General features: G+C 35.9%; 2 protein-coding genes across 2 annotated transcripts in view; one reads left to right on the forward strand and one right to left on the reverse strand.

The window, feature by feature from the left end:
• Positions 1–22017, forward strand: part of ranbp3a (RAN binding protein 3a) — a 386526-nt gene that overhangs the window by 47707 nt on the left and 316802 nt on the right. The window lies entirely within an intron of this gene.
• nrtn (neurturin) overlaps positions 1–22017 on the reverse strand; it is a 34628-nt gene that overhangs the window by 8883 nt on the left and 3728 nt on the right. The window contains exon 2 of the mRNA XM_051912717.1: positions 937–1210. Coding sequence (XP_051768677.1) covers positions 937–1183 — 247 coding nt within the window. The 5' untranslated portion in view covers positions 1184–1210. The remainder of the gene's footprint in view (positions 1–936; positions 1211–22017) is intronic.

Raw genomic sequence — 22017 nt, forward strand, 5'->3', positions numbered from 1 at the left:
ACCAAAAAAAGTTACAGACTGCAGCTTTAAAACCTAGTCATAATGCTTCTTTAGGTGACAAATTTAGCATTTTAAACAAGTGTGGGATTTCACGGTTATGGTTTGAGGTTAACGAGGAAGATCGCTGAATAAAGAATTTAGTTTGGTTCTGTTCACACAACTCAATTTTATGGATTCTGCACATTTAGATTACAGTGCAAGAATAAAATGAATTATGTTTATGATAATTTTATGGTGTATTTTACAGTCGTTGTTTCTTTTCGAATGTCCTATGGCAGGTAAAATAAATATTACATAAGTAATAGTTAAACGACTACAGAAATTGCATTCATTTTGGAATTTTAAAGTGTGGTCTTGTTTAACATTATTTAATCCTTTGAAATGAGCTGGCACCAGAATCAAATGTTATAATTTCAAATTAAAAATTAATGTGTTTGAAAACATAATCTCATTGATCATAAATACAATAGAATCATGAATGAAATATTTATAGATTAAATAAGGATTTGTGAACATTTGTACTTCTGTAAAGTTGTTCTTATATAATGTTTACCTTTTAGATGCTGTCAAAAATATATTTACATTTTATTGTCTGTGCAAACCTAAGTAAAAGTATGTGTGGTAAAAACTTGTGAGATCACGGTGAGAAACCTGTCTGAAAACAATCTTTTCTTTTCAATTCTGTTTGGTGACCACAGTAATTTTGAACTGCAGGGAATATTCTGGTTTAGACTCATGATTAAATTCACATGAATTTCTGGTCATTGTGATTATTTTACCACCATGTGTGAAGTTGGACCTGAGCCTATGAAGATTTCTGGGAGGTCTGCATGCAAAATGCAATCTGATGTAAACAAAGATATAAGTTGCGCTATAATGAACCGCTATCACAAACACAAGAGAACAAAAGACAAGAAGATCTTGTCAGGGTCTTACATTCTGAGACAAAAGAGTTTCCTCCGTCAGCTGATCTGATCCTCCGTTGTCGCCCACCTACCCCAATGGAAGGTGACGAATTACTGGGTGTAAATGAAGATGATGGTGGTGAAAATGATGAGGATGAAGCTCTGTGGTGGGGAGGAGGGGGCAGGGCTCTGGAGGAGGGACTGGTTTTAAGGACAATCAGGGGGAGTGTAGCACCACAGAGAATCAGGCCGATGGCAGCAAACTTCCATAACTTCATCTTAGAATGAGGAGAAGCATTGGGCCCCTGTAAAACAACCAAACATCCATCACTCAAAAAGTAAAACAAACACTATTTTACTGTTTGTTATTCTATTTAGATTTTGTCATCACACATATACAAGTAAAGTCAGAATCATTAGACATCATTTTCATTTTGTCAGAATATACGCTACTACTGAATGGCCATCACCGAAGAAAGATGTTTTTTTATCCCCATAATGGTCTAATGATTTACTAGCAGAAGCTAACTGCTTCATGAAGCTTCGAAACCTTTACGAATCTTTTGTTTCGAAACAGAGGTTCGGAGCATGTTTCAAACTGCCAAAGTCACGTGATTTAAGTAAACGAGGCTTCGTTACGTCATAACTATTTCGAATTGTTTCGAAATTTCAATGATTCATCGCTGGGGGCCGTCTCTGTGAACCCATGAATCATGCAAATTCACAGAGATCGCCCCCCAGCGGCGAAACATTGAACAAGTGTCTGTCTATAGAGTATTAAGTGTCTAAAAGTGTCTATTACCTGATCTCTGATGAGTTTTACACATTTGTAGACATCTTGGCGATATACATATTCGTATAATTAAAAGGAATGATAGTAGTTAATAGTCTCTGTTTAGCTGACCCATCCATAGAATAAACAAAACAAGCCCTGAAAATTGATAAAAGCGTGCATATTATACAGACACATAATATTAAATGGTATTAGATGATTAGATGAATTAATTGCATTTGATGTAATTGCACTTCTTTGATAGATTATACTTTCAATAAAACATTTGCAATGGGTTTCTAAAAGCTGTTTTTATGCATGTTTGGCATGAGTTTTTGTTGCATTTACACCGTTTTGACCAGCGTGTGCCGTTTCGAACGCTGAACACAATGAATCATTTTGAAAAAGCAATTGGTTCAACTGATTCAAAGCTTTGAAAATATAATATGGTAAGAAATACCAGTTTGCAATATCAAGCAGCATAACAAGCTGTTTTTGTACAGCTAAAAATAACTAAGAAGCCGGAAGCCAGACACATTCAATTTTCAAATGGCCGTGCCCGCCCTTATGTTAAAAATAAGGTGGATAGCGCCCCTTGTGGCAATGCTAAAAATACAAACTTTGGGAAGGCAATGATGCAAGAAAGAACTCAAGCTTGAGGAGCTAAGCTTCTTAATTCTCACTACTTGGGTAGATTATGTTTTTTTGAATTCCATACATTGTTGACATAAGCAGATCAAAATTTACTTATTTTAATCTTTTATTTTTTTATTTGCAGCCCTTTCCTAGCAACACTTGTTCAACCTATAGCATTGTAAGTGTTATGTTCAGTTTAGGGAACATTTACACAACAGCGTTTCAACTAAAAAGGAAAACTTTTCATGAGTTTTGTTCATTCATTTACACAATAACAGCTATTTGAGGGACTGAAAAAAGTGCAAGTTTTAAAAACCGTTATCGTCTCCATGTAAACTACAAAAACACGAATTTATGAAAATGGCGACGTCATGCACATGCGTATTACATGTTCAGTCTATAGGCGCGTAGTGTTTCTTTACAAAGTGGCATCGCCAACTACTGGCCTGGCATGCATAATACAGCATTTTTAGTCATTTTTGCAGATACGTGTGAACGGGGATTGTTTTGACAACGTCTGTATGCGAAAAACGCAAAGGAAACACTTTTCAGTTTTTGGTACATTGTTGTTGTGTAAACGTACCCTCAGTTATCTCTTTGTTCTTGTGTTTTTGTTTCTTGTGCTTACTTTAATTTCTAACTCTTGATTTACCCTTGTTAGTTGCCTTAGTTATTGATTAGTGTCACCTGTGTCTAGTTTAGTTGCATTTGTTCTCCTGTTTATATAGCCTGTATTTCAGTTGTTTCTTGTCAGCTCTCGTCCTTGTTTAGCATGTGGTTTTTGCTTATTTATTACTCCTGTTAATCTACAGCGATCTCCTGTGTTTTGTTTGTTCATTAAAAATTATTTAAAGAGTAGTGCGTCTTTGCTTGAACCTGGAAGAAGACATAATGTGCTAAATGCCCACTATAGCACCCCTTGTGGCAACACTGAAAATACAAGTGTTGACACATTTAGAAAAAATAATGCTTAATTCTCCTACTTGAATGGATTATGTTTCTTAAATTACATATATTGTTCAAATAACCACATTAACATTCACTTTTTCTTTTCTTTTTCTTTTTGGCTTCACCAATGATTGACATTGATGATTGACAATTGTTATTCTCAAAAATGGTTCAAGGACAGCAGTCCAACAATTACAGAACTTCTGCACTAACAAACGCCAAACCAAATTAAAACATCTTAGATTGTGTATTCTAAATCTTTCAGCTACATATAAGCAGCCTCGTGCAAACTGAGTTGTTATTCCAAAGATTTCATTCACAGATGTTTGCACAAGTGGTTTTGCCATCCATAACTTTCTCTGTTGATCTCATTCCGGTCGCAGGTCTCGGAGCGCACACAGGTGTGGATTGTCCATCGTTTTCATCTGGGCCAAATCATCTGTATCCAGAACATACAAAAACTACCACATGCTCCCAACGCGCTCTTGATTATTGTTTTACTTTTTCGATATATCAGATGGAGATAAAATGGGAAGTTCCAAGTGAAACAGATTGCATTTACACATGGGCCAAAGTGTTACTCTGATCACAAGCTTCTCCTTTGGCAACATCACAACACACACGAGAAGTATATCAGAGGTTTTCTTCAGTGATTTCCCTACATCCACAAAGATTTATTGCTCTCTTAGACACATATCTGCCAGGTATGTTTATTGCTGAGTGAGATGTTTTTAGGATCAGAGGGGCTTATTGTTACATGGTTGAATTGGATCTTCAAAGGTCAGCAGCAAAGACATTGTTTAATAAAGTGAGATTTATTGGTTTAACTTATTGCATGGTTTACGTAATATTCTAAGATTGCATTTGACTGTTTTTATTCAACTTGATGAATACTGAATCTGTTTTTGTGCCATTTAGATGAGTAAATGCATGCTCTATTACTCTCAATTTCTCTCAACGTGGGGATAGGAGAGGTGTCAGTCAATAAATGGGAAAACATCTCTTTAAGTAAAATTAAGTGGCCTTTTATTTCATTATTATTATCTGCAAGAACGGTTTATACAGTAAAATGATTTTTGCTGCTTTTTAAATTTACTTAAATGAAATGAGTTAAAACCACAATTGCTGATCATTTTGTCATTACTTAATTTTATTATGTAAAAGTGGTTCAATGGATCACAAAACTCACGGTTCGGATCATATTACTGTTTTTGAGTCACGGATCGGATCATTCGGATCAAAAACTACTAATAAAGTTTAAACATTATTAAAGGCAAGTGAACACTCAGTAAAAAAATAAGAACAAATACATGAATTACAAGCATAACATAGCCTAAGAAAGTTATAAATAAAGTAAGGTCTAACTGAAGTATTCATTTCAGGTACAGAAATTTAATAATTAAATGAAAAATATGTTCACTGTATAAATTTAATATAGATTAATCTTTGTTAAAGCTGTATTTTGTTGTTTGTTTAACATTAATGACATAGGCTACGTTTACATGTGCACAAATAATGCGATTATTTCTCATAATCAGAGTAAGGTCTTAATCGCAGTAAGATGTTTACATGCAGTTTTTGTTATACCACAGTATGCATGTTACCGGCTATTGTTTTAATCTACTTACATCAAAATCAAAATACATTTTTATGGACGTACTGGATATTATTTGGCACCATGATGAACATCGCAATGCTGGGTTTGCTGCCGTCGCACTGATAGACAAAAGCAAGTATTTTTAGGCTGCTGTCACTTTAAGACCAAATGCACGGATCCAAAAGAATGATACACATCCTGTTCTCTCTCTCAAGACATAACCGACTGTGTTTACAAGAATACTCGCTGAGACTAGTATTTTGACCTAATTTTGTCCATCATAGTGCAAGTAGACGCGAAAGAGGAAACCATTCGGAGAAACGCGCCTCTCTGTCTGTGTGTACGCGCCTCGAGTGTGCTGCTGTGATAATACCTGAATAATTTGTGTTGAATTAACTAAAACATGGCAGTGTTTTTTTGCATGCTTTGCATAAGAGAGTAAATGTTGAAATTAAGTGCTATGTGTTTTTGATTAAAGGATAAGACCTTTTAATGTTTAATGTTCAGTTATGTTTGACATTTAAAAGAGTTTCTGTTATGTTGGTTTTTGTGGCTTGTAAGAGTGGTGCTTCTGCTGTGGGAGGATACATGACAACCATGATCTGTGTTCCTTGCGTCACTCAATTGGCAATTACTGCACTCATGCCAGTACTAGTTTCTTCTTGCTTATTGTGTATGTTACATATTTTTGATGAAATCCAAGAAAGCAACAAAATTACCACATTCAAGGTCCAGAAAAGTAGTAAAGACATTGTTAAAATAGTCAACGTGACTACAGTGGTTCAACCTTAATGTTATGAAGTGACGAGAATACTTTGTGCGCAAAAACAAAACAAAAATAACAACTTTATTCAACAAATGCGTCAGCATCACATGCATGCGTTGTGCTGTTCACGTGTTCAGCTTCAGCCAATACTGAGCCGGCATTTGGACATAAACAAGAAAGCCTGCACTGAGTTCACTACGTATGACAACGGTTCAAATTGTTAAATAAAGTCGTTAATTTTTTGTTTTTGCGCACAAAAAGTATTCTTGTCACTTCATAACATCAAGGTTGAACCACTGTAGTCATGTTGACTATTTTAACCATGTTTTCAACTACCTTTCTGGACATCAAAAGGTGCAATGACGTTTCTGCCTATGTGTGGATCAGATTCCCTCGGATTTCATCAAAAATATCTTAATTTGTGTTCAGATGATGAACGAAGATCTTACAGGTGTGGAAATTTTATTTTTGGGTGAACTAACCCTTTAAGTCTATTAAGTTGGTTCAACAAAACAATATTTGTTTAAATGAACTTGTTTTAGTCTCGTTGTATGGATATAAACTAATTGTGTGAAAAAGTTGAAAAAAAAATATTTTTCTTGGCAAAGAAATTACAAGTTAAACCAACGTATTTACGCTGACTCAAGTTAAAAATACTTTGTGTGAAATATTATCACAAATTTTTCAGGTTGAATCAATGTTATAATGTTAAAGGGTTAGTTCACCCAAAAATGAAAATAATGTCATTTATTACTCACCCTCATGTCGTTCCACACCTTCGTTCATCTTCGGAACACAAATTAAGATATTTTTGTTGAAATAACGACTTATATAGTGATGGCCGATTTGAAAACACTGCTTCAGGAAGCTTCGGAGCGTTATGAATCAGCGTGTCGAATCAGCGGTTCGGAGCGCCAATGTCACGTGATTTCAGCAGTTTGGCAGTTTGACACGCGATCCGAATCATGATTTGACACGCTGATTCATAACGCTCCGAAGCTTCCTGAAGCAGTGTTTTGAAATCAGCCATCACTATATAAGTCGTTATTTTGTTTTTTTGGTGCACCAAAAATATTCTCGTCGCTTTATAATATTAATATTGAACCACTGTACTCACATGAACTGATTTAAATATGTTTTTAGTACATTAATGGATCTTGAGAGAAGAAATGTCATTGCTGGCTATGTAGGCCTCACTGAGCCATCGAATTTAAACAAAAATATCTCAATTTGTGTTCTGAAGATGAACGAAGGTCTTACGGGTGTGGAACGGCATGAGGGTGAGTAATTAATGACATTATTTTCATTTTTGGGTGAACTAACCCTTTAATAAATTTGTTATAACACTGCGTGGTAGTTTGGTACTTTTTAGTCTTTTTTTGATAGTGTTATTCACTACTAAATATTAGCCCAATTCCATTAACACAGAGAAATGTGTAATTACACTGTATAATTTATGTTCTTATTATTAAATTGAGATGTCGAAATGTCGCTTTCTTTCTGTTATAAATTTGTCAAACCATAAATATACAGATGTTTCTTTTGCTTGTCACATAACAAGATGCAGAACATTAATTCCATATGCTTGTAAGAGTTTGTGCCAGTGGATGTGCCTTTGTTTTTCTTGCTTTTAAAACACTAAATTCTTATGGGAATTATAATTATTGATCCCATTCCTGTAAGATTCTGTAAGACTGAAAGAAAAGTGGCTGGGGGACACCAAACAATTCAGCAGCTGAAATCAGGAAATGCCTAGGCCTGTGTTTCAGAGACTAAGAACTAAACCAGACCACATGCTCTCAAAGACTTCAGCAGACGTTACTAGAATGCACTGGGCAATACTAGACTCTGGTTCTGGTCCAGAAGAACATGGAAAGAGAAAGATGTGGACCAGTACATGACAAGATTTTGTGTAGATGTGCCATGGTTTTATTGCCAAACCTCTTTAGTACGTCAAAATATCAAATGGCAGTAACAGCAAACATGCCAAAACATAAATAAAGAGTCCATTTTAATTCCAATCACTTGTGTGAAGGTAAATGTGTACTTGTTCAGTTCTTGTGTGGGGGAGAATGTCCAGAAAATGGGACTAAATAATATCTATTATACTCTAAAATACAGGGGTAGAGTTTAGTTGTTTGGTGTAAAATCTAGTTTTGTAAATGCGGGTACAAAACACTTTCGAGTATGTGGATATAAACTGTTGTTTTGAGCTGTGGACAGAGAAGAGTCAGTCTGATATCAAACACGAATACAGTGCACTGGATTTCCAAAAGTACAGGCGACGGCCTCTCCTTCTTTCGCATTAGTCTACAGATGCTGATGTCAGAATGTGTTGCAGAAAAGTCAACAAACAAAATAGCATAATAACATATACTCTTACTATTTCTGCCATATAAAGATAGTAGTCTATAGTGATTATAATTAACTTAATTTAAGAACAACTGAAGTTAATGGGAGGTCTTCATAAACAAAATATAGGCTACTAGTTTGTATGTGCGTGTGTAAAGATGAATTTGAATGTGAGTAATGATGATTCATAAGTGTAACCTCGGTTCATCTCTGCTTTGACGTCAGCTCTCCTGTCTGGAGCACACTTTCAGTCACATCATTGGGGTCTGTGAGATTTTTTAATTTTTTTGAAAGAAGTCTCTAATTCTCACCAAAGATGCATTTATTTGATTAAAGGGGTGGTTAATTATGATTTCACTTTTTTAACTTTAGTTAGTGTGTAATGTTGCTCTTTAAGCATAAACTGCAAAGTTACGACGCTCAAAGTTCAATGCAAAGGGAGATATTTTCTTTTAAAGAATTCTGTTTAAGGACTACAACAAACGGCTGGTAGGGACTACAACGAGCTTCTTCCTGGGTTGGTGACATCGCTAACCTTAAAATTTACATAAACCCCGCCCCCGAGAACACGCAACAAAGGGGGTGAGGCCATGTTATTGCAACACAGTACGTAACACAAATGCAATAGTAGGGCTGGTTAAACAATATCAGATTTCTCGATTTTAATCGATTCTCATTTTTACGAACCGATATCGATTCTTAAATCCCAAGAATCGATTAGTCTAATCTGTTTTCAGTTGATGAATGAACAGAACATGTAGCACGCCTCCCATCCAATAAATCGCAGTAATCTTTGTGCTTTGTTACTTTTGATATGAAGCAAGTCTCAGATTTCAAATGACGTCCATCGTATTATAAGATTCAAAAAATAAATATCGTTTTGGTGCTGTTAAATGTGGCGTGACAGATCACTTTAGCGCCTCAGTTAAAGAGAAGCGGCAGCACAGAGTGCATGTGAACATCCTCTCCTCCGCTTTAATACCAGTTACAGCGCAAAATAAACATGACTAAACATCTGAAAGTATGTTAAATATACAGTACAACTTACCAAAATCCGTATCATGTCTCGTGTAATAGCTAAATCAATGTTTCAACCTCGGAAAGACGTGACAGCTTGTCACGTAAGGTCACATTTACCTCAGAAAAACATATTCAGTGACCATAAACTCATTAGTCAGCTAGAAAAGTGAACTCTAGAAAGCAGCATTCTGATAAATATAGCTATGCACCGTTACATATTCATTATAATATTCTTCAATATTTAATGCATGTTTGAATAAATCAGTTATGACAGCCACGATTTAAATGTTTATATTTAAAAAAACAAAAACGAATTGGAGTACAAATATGATTATGTAATTCTAAACTTTATTTATTATGAAAAACATAGAGTGTAATTTAAGTGTTTGTATATAAATAAGTTAATTTTAACCTTCATTATTATAGTATAGTACCAAATGACTCCCATGTGAGGTTTACAGCATTAGTTGAGTTTTTTTTCCTCTAGGAAATTTGCCATGTACTGTAACTTATATACATCCAAAATAGTCGATATCGAATCGTAATCGAAAGCATGTGAATAGAAATCGAATCGAATCGTGAAAATTGTGTCAATACCCAGCCCTATGCAATAGCATGTCATAAAAGCAACATAAGTTATAACCGTAATTAAACTAAACTATACCTGTTCTATCTTCATGCAGCATATATTCTCTGGCTCTGTAGGATCTTACAACAGTTCCCACACGAGCGATTTATAGATTATAATGACAGAATATGCTAATTAATGACTTTAAGATATCCCACATCAGCTACATAAATTCATCAACTAACCATTCAGAAACGTCCTGTTTCATTCTGCATGTTTTCACTTCTTCTTGAATCTCTCCATCATTGTCCGATTTCGGTTTGAACATAAAAGGCTAAACAGTTTCTGACATTTTCAGTGAGTCTGCGTGAGGTAATCAGCACTGCTAACAGGAGCTCTTGAAACTCCGCCCTCTTCTTGAGAGCAGCAGCTCATTTGCATTTAAAGGGACACACACAAACAGCGCATTTTTGCTCACCCTCAAAAACTGACAAATTTAACATGCTATAAAAAATTATCTGTGGGGTATTTTGAGCTAAAACTTCACATACACACTCTGGGGACATCAGAGACTTATTTTGCATCTTGTAAAAGTGGCATTATATGAGCCCTTTAAAAATTTTGTTAAAAGCAGTAATGTTGTGAGAAATATTATTACAATTGAAAAAGAAAAAAAAAGAAAAAATTCTATTTGAATATGTTTTAAAATGTAATTTATTCCTGTGATCAAAGCTGAATTTTCAGCATCATTACTCCAGTCTGATCCTTCAGAAATCATTCTTATATGCTGATTTGCTGCTTATTTACATCTGCTTAATACATTTTTGCAGAATAAAAGTATTAATTTATTTCCCAAAAAGCTTTAAATGGTTTTATACAGTTACTAACTAAGCCAATAATCAAACATAGGCTACTTTCACACTGTCAGTTTTTGGGATTGACAACCACATTTACTTACAGGTGTGAGTCTCGAAATTTCCCTTTCCTTACAGCAGCGTCTCGAATACTGTCTGTATGAACGTGCAGCGAGAGTCAAGCTCATATTCCCTTACCAATAACCATAGCGACAGTGACCAAAGTAATATCAAAGATGGCGACGTCCATAAAACTGAAAAGTCTTATCACTTTTGACACGACAGAGTCCAACTGAGCCGCGAGATCATCCATCAAATCTTCATTAAGCGACAGAAGCTTCAATGCTAGCGGGACAGCTTTAACCGTTGCACTCGCATCTCACGTCCTTTATGACACGGCATTTGAGTCGCGCATGGAACACAAAACTGATGGGAACAGCTCCGGTGGAGAATAGTGACTGGATCTAAAACCTTCAGATAACACACAGCTCATATCTCCATCGCTGTAAATTATCGAAAGTGAAACCACACACGAAACCCCTTAGCAGAAATCTTAGCTCTCTCGCGCTGTATGACCCGACAGACAACTAGTTGTCCAGTCCTGTTCCGTTCACACAACGCAAATTCTCTGAGAATGTTGTTTTGAGTCCTGAAAATTACGAATGTGAGTTCGGTTATAGAATGCAGTTGTCACTCCCGTAAAAAACCGTACTGTGTGTAAACGTAATCGTATTAAGGACTCAAATACAGGACTGACAAATGTATTCTGCTGCTGTGTGAATGTGGCCATAAACAACAAAATAAATTCTGATTGGAATTTATCAATTATGATCATAATATGAACAGTTTGAATTAAACAATACTAACATACAACCAATGTAACGTTAACACAAGAACAGAAGAGAACTGAAGGTAATCAACAGAATAGGGAACAGGTGTGGACTAATTTGAAACCATGACAATGAATACATGACTAGAACTGGTGACAATGAAAACTAAGGCTGTGTTTGAAATTGTCCCCCTTATACCCTTAAAGGGTTAGTTCACCCAAAAATTAAAATAATGTCATTTATTACTCACCCTCATGTCGTTCCACACCCGTAAGACCTTCATTCATCTTCAGAACACAAATTAAGATATTTTTGTTGAAATCCGATGGCTCAGTGAGGCCTGCATCGCCAGCAATGACATTTCCTCTCTCAAGATCCATTAATGTACTAAAAACATATTTAAATCAGTTCATGTGAGTACAGTGGTTCAATATTAATATCATAAAGCGACGAGAATATTTTTGGTGCGCCAAAAAAAAACATAAAATAACGACTTCATGAAGCTTCGGAGCGTTATGAATCAGCGTGTCGAATCATGATTCGGAGCGCGTGTCAAACCGCCAAACTGCTGAAATCACGTGACTTTGGCGCTCCGAATCGCTGATTCGACATGCTGATTCATAACGCTCCGAAGCTTCCTGACGCAGTGTTTTGAAATCAGCCATCACTATATAAGTCATTATTTTGTTTTTTTGCCGCACCAAAAATGTTCTCGTCACTTTATAATATTAATATTGAACCACTGTACTCACATGAACTGATTTAAATATGTTTTTAGTACATTAATGGATCTTGAGAGAGGAAATGTCATTGCTGGCTGTGAAGGCCTCACTGAGCCACTGGATTTCAACAAAAAATATCTTAATTTGCGTTCCGAAGATGAACGAAGGTCTTACGGGTGTGGAACGGCATGAGGCTGAGTAATTAATGACATTATTTTCATTTTTGGGTGAACTAACCCTTTAAATAGGGCACTATTTGAGGGAACAGTTATTTGAAGTGGTGTCCGAAACCATAGTGGACGTTATCGAGCGTGACATATACATAGATACCACATTCGACCACTCCAGACACATCAGCGTGCCCGCCATCTTGGAACAGTCAGTGTGTCATCACTCACAGTAAGAATCAATGATGCCACAACATCATGCAGCTTCTCTGGTTATGAAACCGCCGAGATTTAAATAATGGGATAACCTTTCACAGGTGAGAATGTGTTGGTTTGTGTGTTTATATGTATTAACTCAATACAGGTTTTTATACTATGGTAACTTTTTAATGCCATGTTAACTGACGCCTTCGTCTTGTTGTATTGTGTTAGTTTAGCAAAATCATCTGCTGAAGTCTTTTGCAGATATAGATATTCATACATGTGTCTAACTACAGCTGCAGACGCTCAGTCAACTTGATCTCGAATGTTCACAGACCGGTGTTTTGACCATTCCAATATGGCGGATGACGTATAGCAGCCCATAGAAACAGCCAATAATGAGGCATCTATTCTTACTGTCTATCTATCTATCTATCTATCTATCTTTCTTTCTTTCTTTCTTTCTTTATTTATAATGCACTTTCACACAACTACTAGTTGATCCAAAGTGCTGTACAATACAGGTAGAATAAAATGAATAAGAGACAACAAAACATTGAAACACAACATAACAATACGATTTACATAGCTAGATAAAAGCTTGACATAAGATGATTTTTAAGCCGGCATTTAAATACAGGCAGAGAAGGTGCAGCTCTAATAGAGGCTGGTAAATTGTTTCATAGACTAGGACCAGCAACAGCGAAGGCTCGATTACCTCTGCAATGTATATCTATGCGCTAAATGGCTTGAGATAATGCACTGTGAGAGCCAGACGCTGAAAGAATTCCTGCGTCTGACCAGAAGATGGCGCTAACAGCATTTTCCAAACCGCTGGTCCAATGTGGGTACAGCATAATATCATGCAGGTATAAATTCCTTTTTAATTGATTGTTAAATTGCCTAATTTACATAGTTTCCATGACAGAGTTCAAGATAAATCTTTTTACTACTGGAGCTACTTGTTTGCTAAGTTTCAAATGATTATTAAACAGCAAGCACAAATGCGGCAACTCTTACAGCGCACTCAGTTTCATTCACTCCTTCAAGTGGACTATATTAGTGGACTAATGTAGGGAATAGTGAATGAGGGAAAAGGGACGATTTTGAACACAGCCTAAGACTGTAAACTAAACAAGACAGAAACTGTGACATTTACAGTATGTGAACTTTCAATGCACTTACAGTGTACTTAGCCAAGAAAGTACTGAGTAATTTAACATAACTACATAGGTTAAGATTAGGTTTAGGGGTAGGTTCAGACCAAGTACCTATTATTACCCAGTTATTATTCTTCAGTGGATGCTGGTTCACAGGAGGGAGAGAGGAACACTCTGTGACTAAGTGAAAGACAGAGTATTCTTTCATCTTGCATAAACAAAAAATAACTAATAACCCTCAAATTAAATTTAGAAAAACTGCCTCTTTGTTTTCTTCTCAGACATCAGACACAGTCTCCGGCCAGGATACACCCTTCACAAATCACACTATTAAGCACACTGTCTCCTTATTAGGAAGCAGACGATTGTTCTGAGCGCCCTTTTGGAGGCATGGCGTTCTAAATTTGTATTCTTTTCAAGGGAAGTGGACTCAGAAATGTGTTTATGGAACATTCAAAAAGTAAATTGTCTAGTCAAGTGGGCACTCAAAAATTACAAGATGGCTACAATAGCATCCCAAGAGCCACCTTTCCTAAAATAAGTTTCTCAGGCTTCAGAGAAAATAGAAATGCCTCTGCCAAGTGTTCTGATATTCTGACTCTGTCTGTTGGATTGTTGAAGTTCTGCTGATGTCATCTACATTCGACACTCAGATCTTCTGCTCCTCGAGCTTCAATGTCTTCAATAATACACAAGGTTTTGTTTCACAAATAAATGATAAATATATATTTTTTATATGCTTAAGGTGGGTTGGCCCTCATGGGGACAATGGAAAACGTACATTATAATGAAGTGTTAGCAAAATATATGTTGCTTCCAAAAATGTTATTTTGTCAGGATAGATGGCTACTTTTTTTTTTTTTTTTTTTTTTGAATCAGTATCAATCCAGAAAGATTTTTATAAGGGGTTATTTATAGCATCTACCAGCAGGGACTAACTGCTAATTCTAAGAAGCCAAACCTTGAGCCAGCAAAATACAAACCAAAAAAACTTCATGCACATTTAAAGCAACTGCCATGAAATTGGCATAATTGTTGTACTACCTTAAAGGCAACTTCAAACAAGTGGGAGGTGTATTATTTTATATACTATTTATAAACTATTATAGTATTTAGTAATAAACTTAATTAGCTTTTAGTTAAAATTTTAGAATAAGTTGAAATTTTCATTATTCATTTAAAATTTTGTTAAAGTTATATTCATTTTGTTGTGTGATTTTGTCAGTTTAATTAATTTTTTCTTTTAATATTGATATATAGCTTTAGTTTATTTTATTTCAGTTTTAGTAATTTAATACTTAAACGTATTTCAGTTATTTAAACATTATTCAGATTATTTCAAGGCAACAAGTGTTTTTTATTTTATTTTAATATTTTCAGATTTATTTCAATTACAGATTATTAAATGTGTTTTAAGTTTTAATAGCTACACTGATTATGGTTTACTTACATTTAAGTATTGAATAATAAACCATTAAAAATTAAAAATAAAGATTTACATCCTAATTTGAACATATGGGAAACTTGAAGAAAACCAGGCTATCCAGCTGAAATACTCTTGTACTGAATAGTTGCAGCACACTACTTTGTTTAAGCTTAAGAAATATTTTAAAGCAAGTTTTATCAAAACAAAACAAGTTGAATCAGCTCATGGAGGTATTAATGCTAATACCTCCCAGGTGAGCAGCAGAGATGTGAAGTACATTGACTACTTCACCTATAAGCAGAGGACAGGATCCTCAGCATTACTACAAACCACAGTGTCCAAAGATGCTTTCTATCTAAAGTAACAGTACACTATTTTTAAACACAGTCCCTCTGGAGCAACCTTAAGATAAGTGCCTCACTCAGAGGAAAAATGGTTTGAAGTTGAACAGGGATTACCATTAGGATACTATCAGAGCTGGTGTTGATTGAGCTCCAAGTGTTTCTTGGAATTGCAAGTTTAAGTTCTGAGAATCAATGGCTTGGACTGTAAAATCTTACAGACATCAGACTGCTCAGCACCTCTGCTCATGTCATGTCATAACTAGACTTTCCGGTGAAAATAACAGGAATTTTCTAATCATTTATTCTGCTAAAACTCCACCCCTGAAGGCTTTTTGGTTGTTTTCATGCTTTCATCTGTATCCACTGTTTGAGTGCAACGTCCACATCTTAAACATCCAATGCAGAGAACAAAGTCCCCATCCTGCAGTTTCTTTTTTTTTTTTAAATCCATTTCAGTCAGATGTACGCTACAACAACAACTATTATTCCTTTTCATACAAATTATGATGACATTAACCTTTAGCGCCACTCAACGGACATTTCATTGCCGAACTGCTGTGATACGTAAAACAGCCAACATAATAATAGAAGTGCGGCCATTTCACTTTGAAAGAGTCGTGAAACATGCAAGAAGGAACATTTTGCAGAAATGTCGCCACAAGCACATTTTTCCAATGAGCATAGATTGGAGGTTTCAATAGGAAATGGGTAGGATATATCGAATGGTCTGTCCCTTTGTTTTAAAGGGTTAGTTCACCCAAAAATGAAAATTCTGTCATTTATTACTCACCCTCATGTCGTTCCACACCTGTAAGACCTTTGTTCATTTTCAGAACACAAATTAAGATATTTTTGATGAATCCATTAACACTTTCAGATGCCCAGAAAGCTACTAAAGACATATTTAAAACAGTTCATGTGACAACAGTTATGAAGCGACAAGAATACATTTTGTGCACCAAAAAAAATAAATAACGACTTTATTCAACAAGATCTAGTGATGGGCGATTTCAAAACACTGCTTCATGAAGCTTTACGAATCTTTTGTTTAGAATCAGCGTGTATCAAACTCAAGTAAATGAGGCTTTGTTATGTCATAAGTGTTTCAAAACATTTCAAAATTTCAATGGTTCACCACTGGGGGGGCGTGACTTTGGCAGTTTGATACACGCTCCGAACTACTGATTTGAAACAAAAGATTCGTAAAGCTTCATGAAACAGTGTTTTGAAATCACCCATCACTAGATATTGTTGAATAAAGTTGTTATTTGGGGGTTTTTTTGCGCACAAAAGTATTCTCGTCGATTCATAACATTAAGGTTGGACCACTGTAGTCACATGACTGTTTTAAATACATATTTAGTAGCTTTTTTGGCATCTGAAAGTGTTAATTATCTTGCTGTCAATGCAGGCCTCACTGAGCCATCGGATTTTATCAAAAATATCTTAATTTGTGTTCTGAAGATGAACGAAGGTCTGTGGAACGACATGAGGGTGAGTAATTAATGACAGAATTTTCATTTTTAGGTGAACTAACCCTTTAATAAGCCAATAGGGATTAGTTACATCATAGCCATGAGTTACTTATTATTTGGTTGCAGGCATTATTATGGGGTGAGACATTCTCATTTGAGGATTTTATTGTACAGAAATCTGAGTAGTGCAGCATCAATAAATGAATCAATATTTTTTATCAGGTTTTTAGAGGACAAAGATTGTAATTTCTATGTGACCTTTCTTGAGGTTCAGCTTTTAGGAGTGCACTAGCATATACATTAGATGACTTTAATGTGAATATACATGGACTTAAAGCCACAAAACTCTGATTTAGATTTCATTGAAACTTTCTTCTAGTACAGTTATGCAGAGACAACTATACAGTTCACAGGTTGATTCCTCTGAAAAGTGTAAACACTTTTGCTCTGCGGTGCTGCAAATCATTAATCTCAACCGGTCCGACACAGAAACACTGGCAACCAGTGGTGTGAGTTTGGGGCAGGACTATCAGTTTGACTAATGGCACATTGGTTTGGGAAACGTTTGTTATTTTTGCAATAGTGTTTGGTGACTCCGGTGTCCAAGAAATGACACACCTCACTTTTAAATACCATGATCAGCCCAAAACTCGCACGTACAAATGAAGCATTTAGATGAATATGTTCTATAGTCTATTGTTTGAGAAATCTGCTCTCAAAATACAGCTCTGCCTCCATCCCAAGCTAAGCAAGGTGATCATGCAGTGAGATCCAACTCAAATGACTGTACAAAGGGTGGACGTTTCTCTTTATCTGCAGAGTCAGAGGAAGTTGAGGTGCTAAAAGCAGGACAAAATCAATCACTCTGCTGCTCTCGGCTTGTCTTCTTCTTCTGTTACTTCTGATGGGCAGAACTGTTTTAGGTTACCTCACAGCTCTGGGCTTGTGTTTAATGGCCTTGTTCACTACACACTAAACAACAATATAAAACTCATAGAAAATGAACAAATGCCTCTTAAATTAAACATAACCACCCTGATGTTTATCAGCTATATTATAAATGGCTCAATTTCAGGACATTGTTTATTTTTGCAGTTAGGGATGGGAGTGTAACATGAGAGCTTTGTGCTGATCATGTTTATGAATTGCAAATGCATGAAACATTCACGAGACATGCATGAATAAGATGTTTCATACTGCACTCTTTAACACAATGGCTCTCAGAAGCTCCCAAGGGGAGTTTAAGAGGCTTTTAAACATCATGAAGATGTGGAGACTGTAAAAACTCTCGACGGACATTAACACACCCTGTCCACATCAATCAACTGATTAAAAGCAGGCTTCCTTGTAAGTGGGTAGGCTGCTATAAATTATTTGGGTTTAATATAACAGAATCAATGAATACTCAAATAATTTCATTTCATTTTAAAGTTGATGTAAAATGAACTTAAACTTAAGTGATAAAATATAGTTTTTATTATAAAATGTAAAAATAACAAATAAATGATATATGATTTAACTCCTTTTTTTTTTTTTTTTAAACCAAAGCACTCTCATTGGACAAACCATTCTGATTTTCTGAGTAATGACGTCACACTGCTCAGGCCCCGCCCACGGCTGTTGACTGACAGTCCTGAATTACCAGCGAGCTGTACGCTGTCCGCCATTTTCTCCATGCTCGAGCAGCTGTAGCGTCAACAATGTCTTGTAAGTAACTGAGATGTTTTGTTGTTGGATGTAAGAGTGAACATGTTCATTTACTGACATCTGAACTTCTGAACTCAGTGGATTAGTTTTATTTTTGAAGGGAATGCGCCACAGATCTAATATACGCATACGATTTCTGTAACGTTGCTGTTATTTACGTTCACAGACATAACTGACTGTGTTTATGTGAAGTGTGTGTGTTTTTGACAGAACCTTGTGTGTATCTGACAGTTTAAACGCTACAAAAAATGTGAAAGAGAAGTTACTCACGAGACTTGACGGATGTCTGTGTGTGCGCTCGGAAAACAATCTATTAGATGTTTAAACTGATATAGCTTTAAAACGCGTGGAAATAATACACTTTAATGATGAAAGAAGAACTGTGAGAGTGTTCGCGATATAGATGATAATCAAAACCAAGCAGGTGTCTTGTTAATATTTGTCAGAGAATCCGATTGAGGCAGGAACTGTGATCGTGGAGAGGGGGCGGGGCACAGCAGCTCATTTGCATTTAAAGGCACATGCACGAAAACAACCTGTTCTTGACTGTGGTTAGAAATGGGTATTTACATCATGGATTTATAAATGATCTGTGAGGTATTTTAAGCTGAAACTTCACAGACACATTCTGGGGACACCTGAGACTTAAATTACATCTTGTAAAAATGGGCATAATAGATGCCCTTTAAAAATAAATAAATAAATCATTTAGGTTGTGCTAATGTCAGGCTGTCCATCTGAAATGTGCCCTATATCAAAACACCATCACTTTATGCTGACTCTTATTGATCATATGGGCATTAAATTCACTGCCATTGATTGTGCAAATGGCCATTTTCCATTGAACAGAAGTTAGTAGAGTGAAGTATTGTATGTAAAAGCACACTGTTACACACAAAAGACATGGGGCCTCATTTATAAAACGTGCGTACGCACAGATTTAAACTTGTGTGCAACGTTCATATTTATAAAAACGGTCTTTGATGTGGAAAAGTGCTTAATGCCATATCAGGGTCTAAGCAGACATACGCACTTTTCCTTGAGGCAGGAGTACTGCAGGTATTTGGAAATCTCAGCAATTCTCAAGTTAAGCATTTGGACGTAGACTGATGCTATTTTATATTAATTAGGCAGCGTTTACAAGGCAAGAGATCTGAAACCATTCAGCTGTGCACAATTTCAAGACCATTTGTGAATTATAAATTTTACATCTGGAAGACAGGCGTATGCACATATTTTTGTGCGTACGTTCGTTCTCTGAATCACATGTATACAGTTTTGACAAATGATCGTAAGATCAAATGTAGGAAGGTTTCTATGCAACATTTTATAAATTGTGACCCTGGCCCACAAAACCAGTCGTAAGGGTAAATTTTTTTGAAATTGCGATTTATACATCATCTGAAAGCTGAATAAATAAGCTTTCCATTGATGTATGGTTTGTTAGGATAGGACAATATTTGGCTGGAATCTGAGGGTGCAAAAAAAAAAAAATAAAATCATAATATTGAGAAAATCGCCTTTAAAGTTGTCCAAATGAAGTTCTTAGCAATGCATATCCACTCACAAAAATAAATTTTTTATATATTCACGGTAGGAAATGTACAAAATATCTTCATGGAACATGATCTATACTTAATATCCTAATGATTTTTGGCATAAAAGAAATATCAATAATTTTGACCCATACAATGTATTGTTGGCTATTGCTACAAATATACCTGTGCGACTTATGACTGGTTTTGTGGTCCAGGGTCACAATAAGGCCCATGGAATCTGAGTTTAAAGAGGTCTTTAACTCTGAAAAAGTGTCTGGGTCCTGAAGGGACGTCAATGGAGAATACTGTACAAGTTCAGCTGAAAACTGTGTTTTCTTTGGCAGACTGTCATAAACATCTCTGGGCAGATATTGTTTTATCCAGATAGTGATGATGGTAGTGATGGTTAAGATGTGTTGAGATACTGAATGACTCATTTGGGCTTTTCTGCGAACGATTAATGTAATGGGTCCTGAATTCAAACCACAGCAGCCCATGCACAATTACATGGTTCACTAACAAAATCTATGCAATCTAAGGTTACATTCGCAATTCTATTGCCAGTCGCTTCTGTTCATACACAGTTCAGTTAGTTTCGAGAGTGGCAATTGAATTCTATTAAAAAAAAAAAAAAGATAAATTTTTGTGAGACAGAACTGTGAGCAAGTTTGGCAGGTTTACACATATGATATGGTGGTGAATGTGATTTCACCACCAGGTACTCTCTTTTGATAGACCTTCCAGCATGCACTGTCAAGCCTCTACAACTGATCCAGAATGCTGCAGCAAGACTGGTCTTTAATGAACCGAAGAGAGTGCATGTCACACCTCTCTTCACCAGTTTGCATTGGCTGCCAATTGCATCCAATTCAAGGCTCTAATGTTTGCCTACAGAACATCCACAGGCTCTGCACCTCTATACCTAAACTCACTACTTCAGACTTATGCACCCTCCAGAAGCTTGCGTTCTGCAAGTGAACGGCGTCTTGTTGTGTCATCCAAAGGGGCACAAAATCACTCTCACGGACCTTCTCCTGGTCTGTTCCTGGTTGGTGGACTGACCTACCATGCTCTATCCGAGCAGCTGAGTCTTTAGCCATTTTCAAAAAACTGCTAAAGACATATCTTTTTCGTCAACACTTGACCCAGTAATGATGGACTTTTTTTATTTATACTTTACTTGTCTTTTTTCGATTTTTTACTCTTTCTCCATCTATTTGCATATATATATTTAAAAAAAAAAAAAAAAAACCCAACCTTGCTACGAGCACTTTACTGATGAAACTGTGACTTGACACGGCACTTACATACTGTTGTACTCATGTTGATTTGATTGCTTCTACTATTCTCATTTGTAAGTCGCTTTGGAGAAAAGCGTCTGCTAAATGACTAAATGTAAATGTACAACATGTTCCTGAAACAACATTCCAATCAACCAATCAGATTTGAGGGACAAGTTTACAGTTTATGTCAAGTTTAGGCTTACAACCAGGGTTAGATGCTTCTACATCAGTGTTATTCACCTATCATTTCCCTCTGATTTTAGGGAGAACTTATGGGTAGGGTTAGGTTTAGGAGTAACGATAGGGTTAAGGCTAATTTTTTGGACAGGAATGTTGTTATAGGATCAACAAAATACAGTATGTTGATCCAGGAACTTGTCTTACTTGTCAAATTCATGGTGACCGATTTCAGGCATGCACAACACAAGTTATTTTTTGCTGTTATTTACAAATGTTATGCCAGCTTCTCTCGGGTTATGAAAAATGGCACAATGCAAGGCACTTTGTGGTTGGAGATTGAGAAAAAAAACCTAGAACAATGAACTGAACCAGAGAGTTGTGAGAGGATGAAACAGCGGGAGTTGCCTGAAGTTTTGTAGAATAAAATTTAGAACCTTAAAGATTAAATATAATGTATGTTTTACTATTGTTATGTGTCACTATTGTTGCAATGAATAATTAATTTGAGACTCACACCTGTTAGAAGACTTTGTCCTGAACTCTTATACTGTACGTGGACAGAGCCA

Source organism: Ctenopharyngodon idella, chromosome 11, assembly GCF_019924925.1.
Source record: "Ctenopharyngodon idella isolate HZGC_01 chromosome 11, HZGC01, whole genome shotgun sequence".
In the NCBI taxonomy this organism is placed as follows: Eukaryota; Metazoa; Chordata; class Actinopteri; order Cypriniformes; family Xenocyprididae; genus Ctenopharyngodon; species Ctenopharyngodon idella.